Below are 13,458 nucleotides of genomic sequence, written 5' to 3' on the forward strand. Positions count from 1 at the left end.
TATATTTACCACAATTTAAATTTTTTTCAAATATTTTTAAAGTCTATTTTCTAGAGATACATAATAAAAATATTTATGGATAAAATTGTATGCTTGAAATTTGCTTCAAAATAATATGAGAAGAAGAGAAATGAACAGAAGTATATATGAAATAAGAATGGCCATGAGTTCTTAATATTTGAAGCTAGATAATGGGTACATGAGGGTTCATCATTATTTGATTCCACCTACTCTTTAGCATATTTGAAACTTCCCATATTATTCCATATTCCAGAATAAAACAAAACAGAGGTACACAACACCCATCTTAAGAAACAGTGTTTTCATTTTATTTTTATTTTATTTTCACTTAGGCACTCTTAAGGGACCATTTAAAAAGTCTCCAGTTCAAAAAGATGAAAAAAACCAGTGTAAATTCCAGTAGTGAGTGATTCAATTCTCAGTAGTTACTCATTGTACCAGAGACAAAAGCTCCTATTTTCCAACAATAAAATACATAGTTAGGCCAAAAAACAAAGAAACACCAGACAACAAACACACACTACTGACACCAGCCACCAAATATAATCCTACTGCCATAGCTACGTGACTATAAGACTAGCACTCTCTCTTTTGGTCTGAGTCTCATTCTGTGATAAAGGTCAAGTGTTAATCAATAACCTAGAAGATGTGTAGATAAAGCCAGAGCCACAAATCCACTAAAATTTCTCTGGTTTTTGGTTTTGGTTAAGAAAATGTCTATTTTATCAAATCTCAGCTCCTTTTGTATCCTGCCAGTATAGAGGGAGCAGAAAGAACCCTTTCTGGACTTCAATGCCACATGGCTGCTTCCACCTACCAGACTCCAAAAGCATCACAAAGCTATCACTGCCATCACTGTCCACGGAAATCCGGTCTTCAGGACCACTGTTATCCAATGAAGCGCCATCAAATGACTGCTGAGATACTGTCCTCTTCATGGAGAAAAATCGGAGTCGGGCAGCTCCTCCACTCAATGGTGCTACTGCCCCCTCATCTATTTTGGCCATGGGCTCCCTGTTTGAAAAACAAAAACCACAAATGTGGTTTAGAAGATATGTTTTGTCCCTTGCAACGCCCAACACTTTCAGCCCAAATAGTTATTTATACATAAATTTTGGTATCAATTATTATCTGCTATAAGGAGGTCATATAATTTTTCAATGGCTGGCCTTTCTGAATCCGGCATTTCAAACTGCGTAAGTGCCTCTGCCGTATCAACATTAAATGCCAAACTTTCAAGGTCATCCTATATACGGAGGAGACCAACTACTTACAGCCCCAGTACAAATGAATGACACCTGAAGCCACCCACACCCATTCCACAAGTATTTACTGAGATTCTTTTGCATATAAGGCACCATACTAGGCACAGGGTGGGGGTGGGGAGTGAATAAAATAATGAGTAAGGTATCCCCTGTCCTCAATGAAGTATAGTCTATCAGGAGAGAGGAGATTTAAATACAACTATCACCGTATGGGAGTAAATCACACACACCAGAAGAGAGGGACAGCAGTACCAGCCAAAGGCTAGGCCATATCAAAGAGGGGAAAGGATGACAAGAAGGATATCAGTAATGGCTTTATGGAAGGAGATGGCATTTGAGCGGGCCCTTGAAGGACTGTGAAAGAGACAGGGAAGGGGCCTTTTATTGGGAAGAAACAGCATGAGCAAGGACATGGAGCTAGACAACAAAAAGTACCTTTGGAGACAGCTAGAGCTTAGGTTTTGTTGGGGAGAGCAATGGAAGATAAAGTTAGAAAGGCACAACACACTGAAAAGAAATCTTTAAAGATCTTTTGTTCTTACCTTCCCATATTATAGATGAAGAAACTGACTCAAGGTCATAGTTAAAGATGAGAATTAAGAAAAATCCAAGTCTCCTAACTTCCTGCTAAGTGTTTTTTCCTGCCACTTTCACCACATGGATTGCAGCCAGATTACAGAAAAACGTGGATAAAAGGTTATATATGAAAGTGCTTTTAAAACTATAAAGTAGGGATCCCTGAGTGGCGCAGCGGTTTAGCGCCTGCCTTTGGCCCAGGGCGCGATCCTGGAGACCCAGGATCGAATCCCACGTCGGGCTCCCGGTGCATGGAGCCTGCTTCTCCCTCTGCCTATGTCTCTGCCTCTCTCTCTCTCTCTCTCTCTCTCTGTGACTATCATAAATAAATAAAAATTTTAAAAAAAATGTTTAAAAAAATAAATAAATAAAACTATAAAGTACAGAGGGTATATGGGAAATCTCTGTACCTTCTGTTTAATATTGCTATGAACCTAAAACTATTCTAAAAAATAATCAATCAAAAAACCATAAAGTGGGGGCACCTAGGTGGCTCAGTCAGTTAAGCATCCAACTCTTAATCCAGTTTAGGTCTTGATCTCAGGATCATGAGTTCAAGCCCCAGCATGCAGCCTACTTTAAAAACAAAGCCAAAAAGTGATATCTATATATATCTATATATATAGATATCACTTTTTGGCATAATTGTGTGGCATAATTGATTATGTCATAGAAGTAGGTTCAAACTAAAACTAGAGGGTGTAAGGATAAAGCCTGAAAGTTTTAGAATAATGAAATAACAAATCAGACCTGTGTTTTAAGAAGGTTGACCTGGCTCTTTCAAACAAGCTAGTGAGGAAAAGAGCTCCAATGAGGAAATCAGTTAATAGTTTACTGAAATAGGGACTCCTGAGTGGCTCAGTGGTTGAGGGCCTGCCTTTGGCTCAGGGTGTGATCCCGGATTCCTGGGTTTGAGTCCCACATCGGGCTCCTTGCATGGAGCCTGCTTCTCCCTCTGCCTGTGTCTCTGCCTCTCTCTCTCTCTCTCTCTCTCTCTCTCTCTCTGTGCCTCTCATGAATAAAGAAAATCTTTAAAAAAAAAAATAGTTTACTGAAATAGTACACATGTAGGAACAGACAGCAGAAATGGATACAAGACTCCATAAAGTAGTATTCTCAAAGTGTCACACAGGTAGGAGCATCAGCATCAACAGGGAGAAAAAAGGGGCTTAGAGAAATATATATTCTCAGGCCCCATCTCAGACCTACTAGATGAGGAACTCTGAGGTGGGGCTCAGCCGTCTGAACAAGCGCTCCAGGTGATTCTGCAACATGCTTCAGTTTGAGAACCCCTGTTCTAGAAATTACAGTCAGAGTCTCACAAATGACTGGAACAGGCAGGAGAATGATATTACTGAAAAAAGAAAGAACTGGTCTGGGAGGGATAGGGAATTTAGTTTTATGTATGTGAGGTTCACCATATCCCTGGGAAATCCATGGGGAACCACATGCAGTAGATGGTTTTTAACGAAGAGCAGGGGAGGGGAGAAAAGTCAGAACGGAAAATACAGACTTTACAGTAGAGGAAGAGATGAATAAAATAACCTCGAGAGAAGGTATGGAAAAATGCACTGATATAAACCTTTCTGAAGTTTGGCAAATACATCAAGAACCTTAAAAATGTTTGCAGCGTTTGACCCAATAATAACCCACTTCTAGGTTTTTATTTTAAAGATTTAGATATGCATAAAGACTAATGTGCACATTGGGGCACCTGGGTGGCTCAGTCAGTTAAGCATCTGCATTGGCACAGGTCATGATCCTGGTGTCCTAAGATTGAGCCCTGTGTCAGGCTCATTGTTTGGCAGGGAGTCTGCTTCTCCCTCTCCCTCTGCTCCTAGCCCCTCTCATGCTCTCTGTCTCAGTCTCACTTTCTCAAAGAAATAAATCTTTTAAAAAAGAGTTATGTTCACAAAAACAAGGGCATTTAATAGAGCTTTGGTTCTGAGAAAAACTGGAAACACACTAAAGCCCTCTCCCATAGTGAGATGAATGAATAAATTAGGATACATCCATTTGCCAGAATACAATAGAGCAATTAAAAATTATGTATTCAGATACCTAACGAATGGGAAATAATTCACAAACATTAAGTGAATAAAACTGGAAATTTTCTAGATGATAGAGAAATAATTGTATTATTGTAAAAATAATATTCGTGTAAGTGTACGTGTATACACATAAAAGCATTCACATGGGTACCCAAATATGGGTATGAAAATTGGAAGAAAACAGATCCAGATGTGAATAGTGGCTATCTCTGCATTGTCACGAATGACTCTGTTTTCTTCTTTATTCTTTTCCTACATTGTCAACAAAACGAACAAAACTAGTTTTCATAATTTAAAACATAAAGATTGTAATAAAAGTGATTAGAATACGGACAGCCTGGTGCAATGGAGCAGTTAGGTTTATAGAACTCAAGGCAGAAGAGAGCAGCCAAGGAAGAAGGAAAGACTCCTCCTGCCCAGAAGCATGAGCAGCCGCACAGGTTGAGACCTGTAAGCGTTCAGGGCGACTACAAGTACAAATGCCACAGAGAAGCCGAGGACAGGGAAGACTGTGAAGAGACCGTGGGCTGGGCAGTCAGCATGTCAAGGTTGTGAGTGAAAAAAAGGGCTTGCGTCACACACCTTTCTCTTCCCTTTATCACCTCTCTCTCCTCTTTTCCCACCTCCCTTATGCTTCTCCATTTGGAAAAAGTAGCACATTTGGTGTCTGGGACTCAAGGCTTTCAATCCTTGCCCCGCCACTCAAGAGTTATGTGACCCTAAGCAAGTTTCTTACCTTTTTGAGCTCAATTTCTTCGTCCGTAAAATGAGGACTGATATTAGTACCTGCCCTACAGGGTTGTTACAAGAATTCAATGGGGGATCCCTGGGTGGCGCAGCGGTTTGGCGCCTGCCTTTGGCCCGGGGTGCGATCCTGGAGACCCAGGATCGAATCCCACATCGGGCTCCCGGTGCATGGAGCCTGCTTCTCCCTCTGCCTGTGTCTCTGCCTCTCTCTCTCTCTCTGTGACTATCATAAATAAATTTTAAAAAAAAATTAAAAAAATTAAAAAAAAAGAATTCAATGGATTAACATTGTAAGCACTCAGGACTGTGCTTACACACACTGTAACACTCTGTAAGTGTTGCCTCATATTACTATATCATTTATCCCTCAAAGTTTTCCCTTCTCCTTCCTTCTAGGCTTTCTGCACCTAGCAAGTACTAGCACTGACATTGCTCAGACACCCACTTAGACCCACAATTCACTTAGACAAAGCTCCAAGGCCACTGTTCTTCAAACCATGGTCCCCAAAGCACAGAGAGTCCCAAAAAAGATTTCCCATAATCTTCATTATCATTCCTAAAACCACAAGGCACCAATGGAAAAATCCATACCTTTTCCACTCTTCTAACTATGCATTTCTGTATTTTTCTGCTTAATCCCTACTATTTCTTCAGTGTCTGACACAGAGCTGGGCACAAAGTAGGGGCTCCAAAATTTTTTGTTGAATGAACAGATGAAATTCTTCCTTCTCTATTACTCTGGCAGACATTGATAAGGTGTACCAGAAAGAGCAAATCCAAAGCCCCAGCTTCTCTATTTATAAGATACAACATCCATGGGCTCATCCTTTTTGAAACTTCAGTTCCCTCAGTTATAAACTGAGGATACAAATTTTTATCACTATCTCATAGGGCTGCTGTGATGATCAAACAAAATGTTATGTGAAAGGCCACTAAAAAGAATAAAATATCATACAGATGCCAGGTATTATTATCATTATTATTCTCACAGTGCATAGCTGTATCTATAAGAGTGAATCAGTGAAAGAGAAGGGAAGATCCTATGAAGCAATAAATGTTGACTTGAAAACTGCCCAAGAATAGGCTAAGCTAAAAAAAAAAAAAAAAGAATAGGCTAAGCTACATGGAGGCATGTGCAAATCCAATTTCTGGTTCTTCACCTATCACAGAATTAGATGTAGTCCTGACAATAAGTCTCTCCAGTTGGTATACCTGTATCTTCTAAGTAGCCTGAAAATTCTTCCACTGCCCTGCAGGCAGCACTGAAAACTAAAGGCTTCGCACATTAAAGAGGCCATTCTATGCATTCTCCTGGACTACATGGCGCTTCCCAATCTAACAGCACACGCAGCAGAAGGCCTTAAGCCCAAAGAGCAGAGCTAGGAGGAAGAGACAGGATGAATGAAGGAGGCAGAGAGCCACTCACTTGGCTGGGGGCAGGGACAGCATCTTGTGCATGGTGGAGGTCATTCGGTCTCTGCCCAGACTGAAGGCATCCTTAGTCATGGATACAGCTTCCTTGGTAAGGTCCATAGTGGCATGTATGGCCTCCTTTGTGGCATCCTTGGTCATGTGAATAGCACTTGACAATTCTCCCTCAATGTTCTTCAAGGGCTTGAGCTCTGCCTGTCCATTCACAGCGGTATCCCTACCACATGGAGGCTTCACCACAGCTGGTGAGGTGGATGTCTGGGTTCTGCTCAGTCTCTTGGCCTGTAAGGAATCGACTGCTTCATGGCCCTTCCCTGCCTCCTGCTGTGCAAGAGAATCTGAATCCTGTAGTACTTCATTGCTATGAAGAGGCACTGGCCTGTCCTGGGATGCATCTAAATTTTCAATGCCACTATCCTCCAGAACCTTCTCAGGGCTTGCTAGGCCCTGGTCTGAAGAGGCATCAGATTTCAGCTCCCTATCCTCTGAAGGAGACAGCTCTGAATCAATGAGGCTGGTGGTATCTGAACCTGCAGAGTCAGCTTCAACAGCCCCAGGGGCAGGATGCATGAGCAGAGCCACCTCAGCACTGGGGAAGAGGACCCCAATGCAAGCTGTCTGGTCCTGCAGGGGGGAGCCAGTCATAGCCTCTGTATCCTTAGTCAGCTGTTCTTGAAGACCTTGTAGCACCTCCTTCAGGCGGAGCAGAGCCAAGTACTGGTAATGGTCAAGCCTCACACGAACATGTGCAGGGGAGTGTACAAGCATGTGGACATCTGCCGCATCCTCAAGTTCAGTCAGAGGCCCTTTGTTGTCCACACTACGGCTGCCTTCTTTCAAAACATCCATGACTTCTGTGAGGCCTGATAGGCTTTTCAAATCATGCTCAGTCTTTGACCGCTGATGGGGCACAGCATCAGAGGCAAGGGCCTCAGAATGGACAGGACTGCCAAAGCTAGCTGATGGTTTCAACCTCCCTTCTGTGGCCAAAAGGAGCTTCCGTGCCTGAGCTTGCTGCCAGCGGAGGGGTAGGCAGGCCCAAATGGACAAGGGGAAGGGGGCCACAAAATTCAAAGTATGACCTTTGAAGTTCTCTGTTCCCTCAAAGTCCAATGAGATCTGGGTGAAGTGGATGGACCACAGATCCTGGGAAGCCTTAAGCCTCTGGGGAGGGAGGGTACTGGGTTGAGGGATTCGGGAATCCATCTGGAAAGCATGATGTAAAAAAAGCATGTGCAGAAGGCTAAAGCCACCTGGAACCTTGGGAAAGTGAACATAATTGGAATGAAAGAACTCAGCAGCCGCAAAACCTCGGAAGAGACTTTGGAGGTCTGGACAACTACAATGTGGGGCATGACGTGTATTGGTGGCAGTCATGCCCGACGCAGAAAAGACGAGGGCCTGAGGACGATGCAACCCAGACTGCTCTCTCTTCTCCAGCGGGAAGCTAACCTTCAGAAAGAAAATGAAACCCAATTCAGAATGGACATCTGAGTAGCTCCACAACCTGTTTTTAATACACACGTAAAAGACCAACCATTTGAGCTGTTATAGTTTTTCTTATTTCTATCAAAGGGATGAGTAGAACCCAGGATTATAGCCATGGAAGAAATGCAGCTAGGGCTGCCAACAAGGAACAAAAATCCCACTCTCCCCTACCTTCAACCAGAAGGCATCCAGTCGGATATCCAAGTGTTCATCTTTCTGGCTTGAGTCTTCCAGCTTGTAGATAGCTTTGAACTGCTCTAAACTGCGATATAAATCCAGGCAGAAGAGGTTTCCCCAGAGCAAGCTGACAGGATCCATAGTAAATGTCAGACCATTTAACTGAATGTAGAGATTGGGACAGGGAACTAGAAAGCAGGGAAAAAAAAAAAAAAAGAAAAAGAATCATCATATATAGAGTAGCAAGTCATTTCCTACTTACCAGCTGATATTCATCTTATTATGAAGAAAGCAAAGATACATGTTTATAAAGGGAGAATTTTTAACAAAAGTGTGCTAAACTAACTCAAACACCTAAAATTGCTAGCAACAAATGAGAATACAAGCCATGGCCCCAAGGCTGGCTGCAAAGTAAGAAGTGACCAGATGAGATGCTTTACCTGGAAGCTCCTGATTATCGGGGAAGTAATACTCTGTGAACTCAATATGAATGGCAGAGACCTGAGTGGGTAGGTTGTGAAGCTTCCGACTGCAGGAGAGGAGTGTAGATGGCTTCTTACTTGGCTGTCCAGCTGAAGAAACCTACACAACCACACACAAGTTGTTGTTAGTACCCGTACAGCATCTATAATAGAATTTCCTCAATTTCCTCTGAGGTCATATAAAAGCCACTACAATCCTTGCAAAGTCTCTCACAGGAAGCAGAGTGCTTTGCACACTTACTGCAGGCATTCTCACACCTGCCTCACATCATCTGCAAGTTTATTTTTCTCGGGGATCCCTGGGTGGCTCAACGGTTCAGCACCTGCGTTCAGATAAGGGCGTGATCCTGGAGTTCCAGGATCAAGTCTCACATCGGGCTCCCTGCATGGAGCCTGCTTCTCCCTCTGACTGTGTCTCTGCCTCTCTCTCTCTCTATCTATCTCATGAATAAATAAAATCTTTTTTTTTTAAAGATTGCATTTATTTATTCATAGAGACACAGAGAGAGAGAGGCAGAGACACAGGCAGAGGGAGAAGCAGGCTCCATGCAGGGAGCCCGACGCGGACTCCCTCCATGGTCTCCAGGATCACGCCCTGGGCTGCAGGCGGCGCTAAACCACTGAGCCACCGGGGTTGCCCGAATAAAGAAAATCTTAAAAAAAAAAGTTCATTTTTCTCAGGGGAACAGTTATAGTAGGGTATCAGAGGAAACTAGGGGAATTGCAGGTCCTGATCTCAGCAGCCATGCTCAGAAAGAAATAGACCAGTGTTATCAACCCATTCAGAAGTCAAGTAAGCAGTCCCCAAATTCCACAATCTTGTTCACACCTGCTGCCTTCCAAGTGAACTGCTCCACCCCTTTCCAACCATGTCTCCCTGCACTGGGCTTCTCACCTGGTGGATGTCCAAGTCATCCACTCGTATTACCATGCAACTAGAGCGTAAACGATTCCAGGCTGGAGGCCAAAAGGCAGCCTGTCGGCCCTGAGAGGGGCTTCTCTCAAGGGGGTTCTTTCGAGGACTGGAGAGAGAATCTAAATAAAAATAAGAAGGTAGGAAAGAGAATCAGATACATTCAACTCTCATTATTAATAGAATAAGGAAAGTAAAAATCCTAAGATCATCAAGGCTATATGTAGGAACGACTGATTAATACCGTCTAATTTTTGGAAGAAACTAAAAAATTGTATTCTCCTTAAGACCAAGGCCACAGCCTATGAAATAAAGGGGACGACAACCTCTCCTCAACATTGCAGCTAGTTCTAAAGACAGCTAGGACTCTGTAAAGAAAAAAGTCACTGGGACACCTAGGTGGCTCAATGGTTGAGTGCCTGCTTTCAGCTCAGGTTGTGATGTCAACCAGCATTTGAGTGTCTGCCTTAGGCTCAGGGCATGATCCTGGAGAACCCGGATTGAGTCCCTCATCAGGCTCCCTGCAGGGAGCCTGCTTCTCCCTCTGGCTATGTCTCTGCCTCTCTCTGTTATCTCTCATGAATAAATAAATAAAATCTTTTTTAAAAAATAAAAGAAAAAGAAAAGAAGTCACTGACAACTCTCCATGGGATGAGGTTGGGATAATTAGTTAGTCCAGGGCTTTATCTTCACTGGAGAGTCAAAGGTAAATAGCATAAGGCCAAGCTATGGGAGTCTTCCAGTTCCTTATAACCTACCTGCTTTCTTCTGGAAGGTAGACTCTACTCCCAGATGCCAAGGTGGTTTGAAACCCATCTCCTCATGCCACTTCTCCATTTTACTCTGAAACTCCATCACCAGCTTCTGGGCCCACTGGCCTCGGGTCTCCATGGCCTCACAGTGCCGTACCCAATGTTTGCAGCTGTCACCTATACAACAATAAAGCAATAAGATTTTAGTCCAAGATCATAATCCAACATTCTGATTTTTATCTTCCATTGGTATAGTCCTACTTCAGAATCTGATCCCTCACTCCAATCCAGAGTTCTCTGAGAAAAGTAAAAATCTAGTGAGAACATTCAAGTTCTTCTGGATTCCATATGTGATTTTTCCCTAAGGTTCCGAAAAAGGCCAGCAAACATGCTGTCACCATCTTTGACCATGGACGACTACTAGAGAGATCTAAAACTAGTGGAAGTAAGGGGCAGAGCACAGAATCAAAAGCAACATCTCAAGCACTGCCTCTCCTCCTACTTCTTTCCATCACTGATAAAGAATCATCGATAGCAGACCCTACAAGTTTCTTGAAGAGGGCTATTCCCAATACCTCTCTGAGCTCCAATTCCTGGTACCCTCCTGCTGGGCAGACAGGAATGAACCCATGGAATATGTCCTCAATACATAGGTACAGGGGACACACTAGAACTGCTGCCATTCAGGGCTGTCCTACCTGCCCAGTGGAAGGGGTAATAGTCAAATGCCATCTTGCGGAAAGTAAGCTGCATTGCACCACCCGTCAGTCTGTTTGCAGAGACACCTATAAAAGAAAAATAAAGGTGAACAGCAGCAGAAGAAACAAAGAAGCCTAAACACCACTTAAAGTACGTAGGTCCTCTTGAGGATCAGTTCCAAAGCCTGGGGGCGCCTGTCAGTTTAGTGACCAACTCTTGATTTTGGCTCAGGTCATGATCTCAGAGTTGTGAGATAGACATGCATCTAGCTCTGTGCTGAGCTTGGACCTGCTTAAGATTCTCTCTCAATCCCTCTCCCTCTGCCCTTCCCCACCCCTTCCTCGCTCTCTAAAAAAAAAAAAAAAAAAAAAAGCCTAGTTGATACACAAGTGCAACTGCAACTGAAAGGCCATGATGTCAAGGATTTGCAAGGTTGAGGCCCTCCTCTCTTCATCTCTAACAGTCAATGGATAAGACCCCAAAAAAGTATATTCCATTATCTCTGTAAATGGCTGCAAGATTTCCAGAAAGGCAAAAGAAACTGCAAAACTCAGGATTCAGGAATTAGAATCCTAGGTATCCTACCAACACATTCTAAAACCCTAATTGATTGGTTCCCCCCAAAACTAAAAATGCTAGGAATGCTATTCCTCAGCCCAACACTTGGAGAAGCATAAGCCAAATTCCCCCAAAACAGAACCCATATTATTTACTTTCATATTCTAGCCTCAGAACTAATTAGATAATCATTCCATACTGTACATACACAGTACCATGAACTTTAAAACACTGCACTAACAAGGACACTGTAAATGACACATATAGGATATTGTAGGTAAACTGGAATTTTTAGTGTTAAGTCAAACAATGTATTATGTTTATCTTGAATTTACATTTAATGCTTACTAAATGAATGAACTTTCCCTATTTCTACCTATCTCTCCAACTACACTCTAAGAACTGTTAGTAGAGTAGTTAGAGTAGAAACTTTCTCCTACATATGCATGAACTATATGTCTGAACTATACTGTTCTATACTTCTCTTATTAGGGTGAAGGGAAATACCATGGGATCCTCAAGGGGTAAGCTAATACATTTCTGTCTAATCTAGATTTTACCACCCCAAATTCTGGACTAATCACCATCCTACATTCACATTCCTATTTCTCAATCTTTGTATTTATTAACACTACCTCTAAGCTTGTTTAGACATTTTTTCCCCAATTGCCCCCTCTTCATGAAATTTTCATACCACAGATACACTATGTATCTGCTTATGTACTATATGTCTACCTGTGCTTTATACATAAAAAGAATGAGTATGAAGTTTACTCCTTTTATTCAATGCATGGTTATGAAAGATTAAATAATTGTTTTAAATCAAAAGTTAAATTTAAAACTTAAAGCTATTGGGAAGCCTGGGTGGCTCAGCAGTTGAGTGTCTGCCTTCAGCTCAGGGCATGATCCCAGAGCCCCAGTCCTAAGATGGAGTCCCACATTAGGCTCTTTGCATAGAGCCTGCTTCTCCCTCTGCCTGTGTCTCTGCCTCTCTCTGTCATGAATAAAAAAATAAAATCTTTAAAAAATAAATAAATAAAAGTTAAAGCTATTAATATTTAACAACTTTATACGTATATTTGCTGAGTAACCTTTAATGAAATTTATTTTATATAGATCATAATGTATCAAATTACATATGCAAATCAGAAATCACAACAGCAATATAATCAAATTTTTAATTATTTAAAAGTATTTTTCAGCAAAAAATGGAAAATTTAAATAAATTTCTTAAAATGAATTTTAATGAACTTTTTAAAGTAAGCTCTATGCCCAATGTGGGGCTTATTCACTACCCCGAGATCAAGGGTTCATGCTCTACCAACTGAGCCAGCCAGATGCACCTCAGTAAACATAACTTTTAACTTTCACTTATTATGAGAAAAAATCTTTTAGCCTATCTAGCTTCTAGGTATTCATTAAGACTAGGTCATATTTTTTCTTTTCACACTTAATGATTTGCTGAATAACTTGTAGAAATAAATAATAAAATAAAAACTATTTTTATTTCTTTAAGTTCAAATTACAAAAGCACTGAGGCTCAAATATAACACCACCAACAAGGCAGTCAATGGCAGCCAACAGGCATATATGTGCAAGGCCACTCCCACTGCATGATTTTCAAATTAAGCAATCAATAGGGAAAAAGTATTCTATTCACAGCCATCTATTCACCATATCTTGTGCTTCTTCCATGAATTCAATGTCAATGCTCCTAATGTGATAACCAAGAAAACCCAATGAAAGAAATTAAATATAAGGAATAAAATTTTTTCATGCAGGGTTAAGCTCTGGAAGGGCAGAAACCATGTTATAGCTAAGACTATTTTTTGCCCCCACATCTCACCAAAGAACCCATTTTTTAATGTCCAGAATAGGCAAAATTTAAAACAGAAGGGAGATCAGTGGTTGCTTAGAGCTGCAAAATGGAAAGTGACAGCTAATGGGTACATGATTTCTTTTAGGAAGGACAAAATTTTTTTTGTTTTTTTTTTTTTTACAGATTTTGTTTATTTATTTATAGAGACACACAGAGAGAATGAGAGGCAGAGACACAGGCAGAGGGAGAAGCAGGCTCCATGCAGAGAGCCTGAGGCGGGACTCGATCCAGGGTCTCCAGGATCACGCCCCAGGCTGCAGGCGGCGCCAAACCGCTGTGCTACCGGGGCTGCCCAGACAAAAATGTTCTAAAATTAGATTGTAGTGATGACTGCACAACCCCATGAATGTACTAAAAAATGCTGAGTTGTATATTCTAAATGGGTGAATTGTACGCTATGTGAATTCAATCTCAATAAA

General features: G+C 41.7%; 1 protein-coding gene across 3 annotated transcripts in view; it reads right to left on the reverse strand.

Moving 5' to 3' along the window:
• UHRF1BP1 (UHRF1 binding protein 1) overlaps nucleotides 1-13,458 on the reverse strand; it is a 61,866-nt gene that overhangs the window by 8,380 nt on the left and 40,028 nt on the right. For all 3 annotated transcript variants that reach the window (XM_041757620.1, XM_041757612.1, XM_041757606.1), the window contains 7 exons: nucleotides 10,602-10,688; nucleotides 9,910-10,080; nucleotides 9,134-9,273; nucleotides 8,197-8,338; nucleotides 7,751-7,944; nucleotides 6,087-7,543; nucleotides 839-1,035 (listed from right to left, as the gene is read on the reverse strand). In XM_041757620.1, coding sequence (XP_041613554.1) covers nucleotides 839-1,035; nucleotides 6,087-7,543; nucleotides 7,751-7,944; nucleotides 8,197-8,338; nucleotides 9,134-9,273; nucleotides 9,910-10,080; nucleotides 10,602-10,688 — 2,388 coding nt within the window. The remainder of the gene's footprint in view (nucleotides 1-838; nucleotides 1,036-6,086; nucleotides 7,544-7,750; nucleotides 7,945-8,196; nucleotides 8,339-9,133; nucleotides 9,274-9,909; nucleotides 10,081-10,601; nucleotides 10,689-13,458) is intronic.

Source organism: Vulpes lagopus, chromosome 1, assembly GCF_018345385.1.
Source record: "Vulpes lagopus strain Blue_001 chromosome 1, ASM1834538v1, whole genome shotgun sequence".
In the NCBI taxonomy this organism is placed as follows: Eukaryota; Metazoa; Chordata; class Mammalia; order Carnivora; family Canidae; genus Vulpes; species Vulpes lagopus.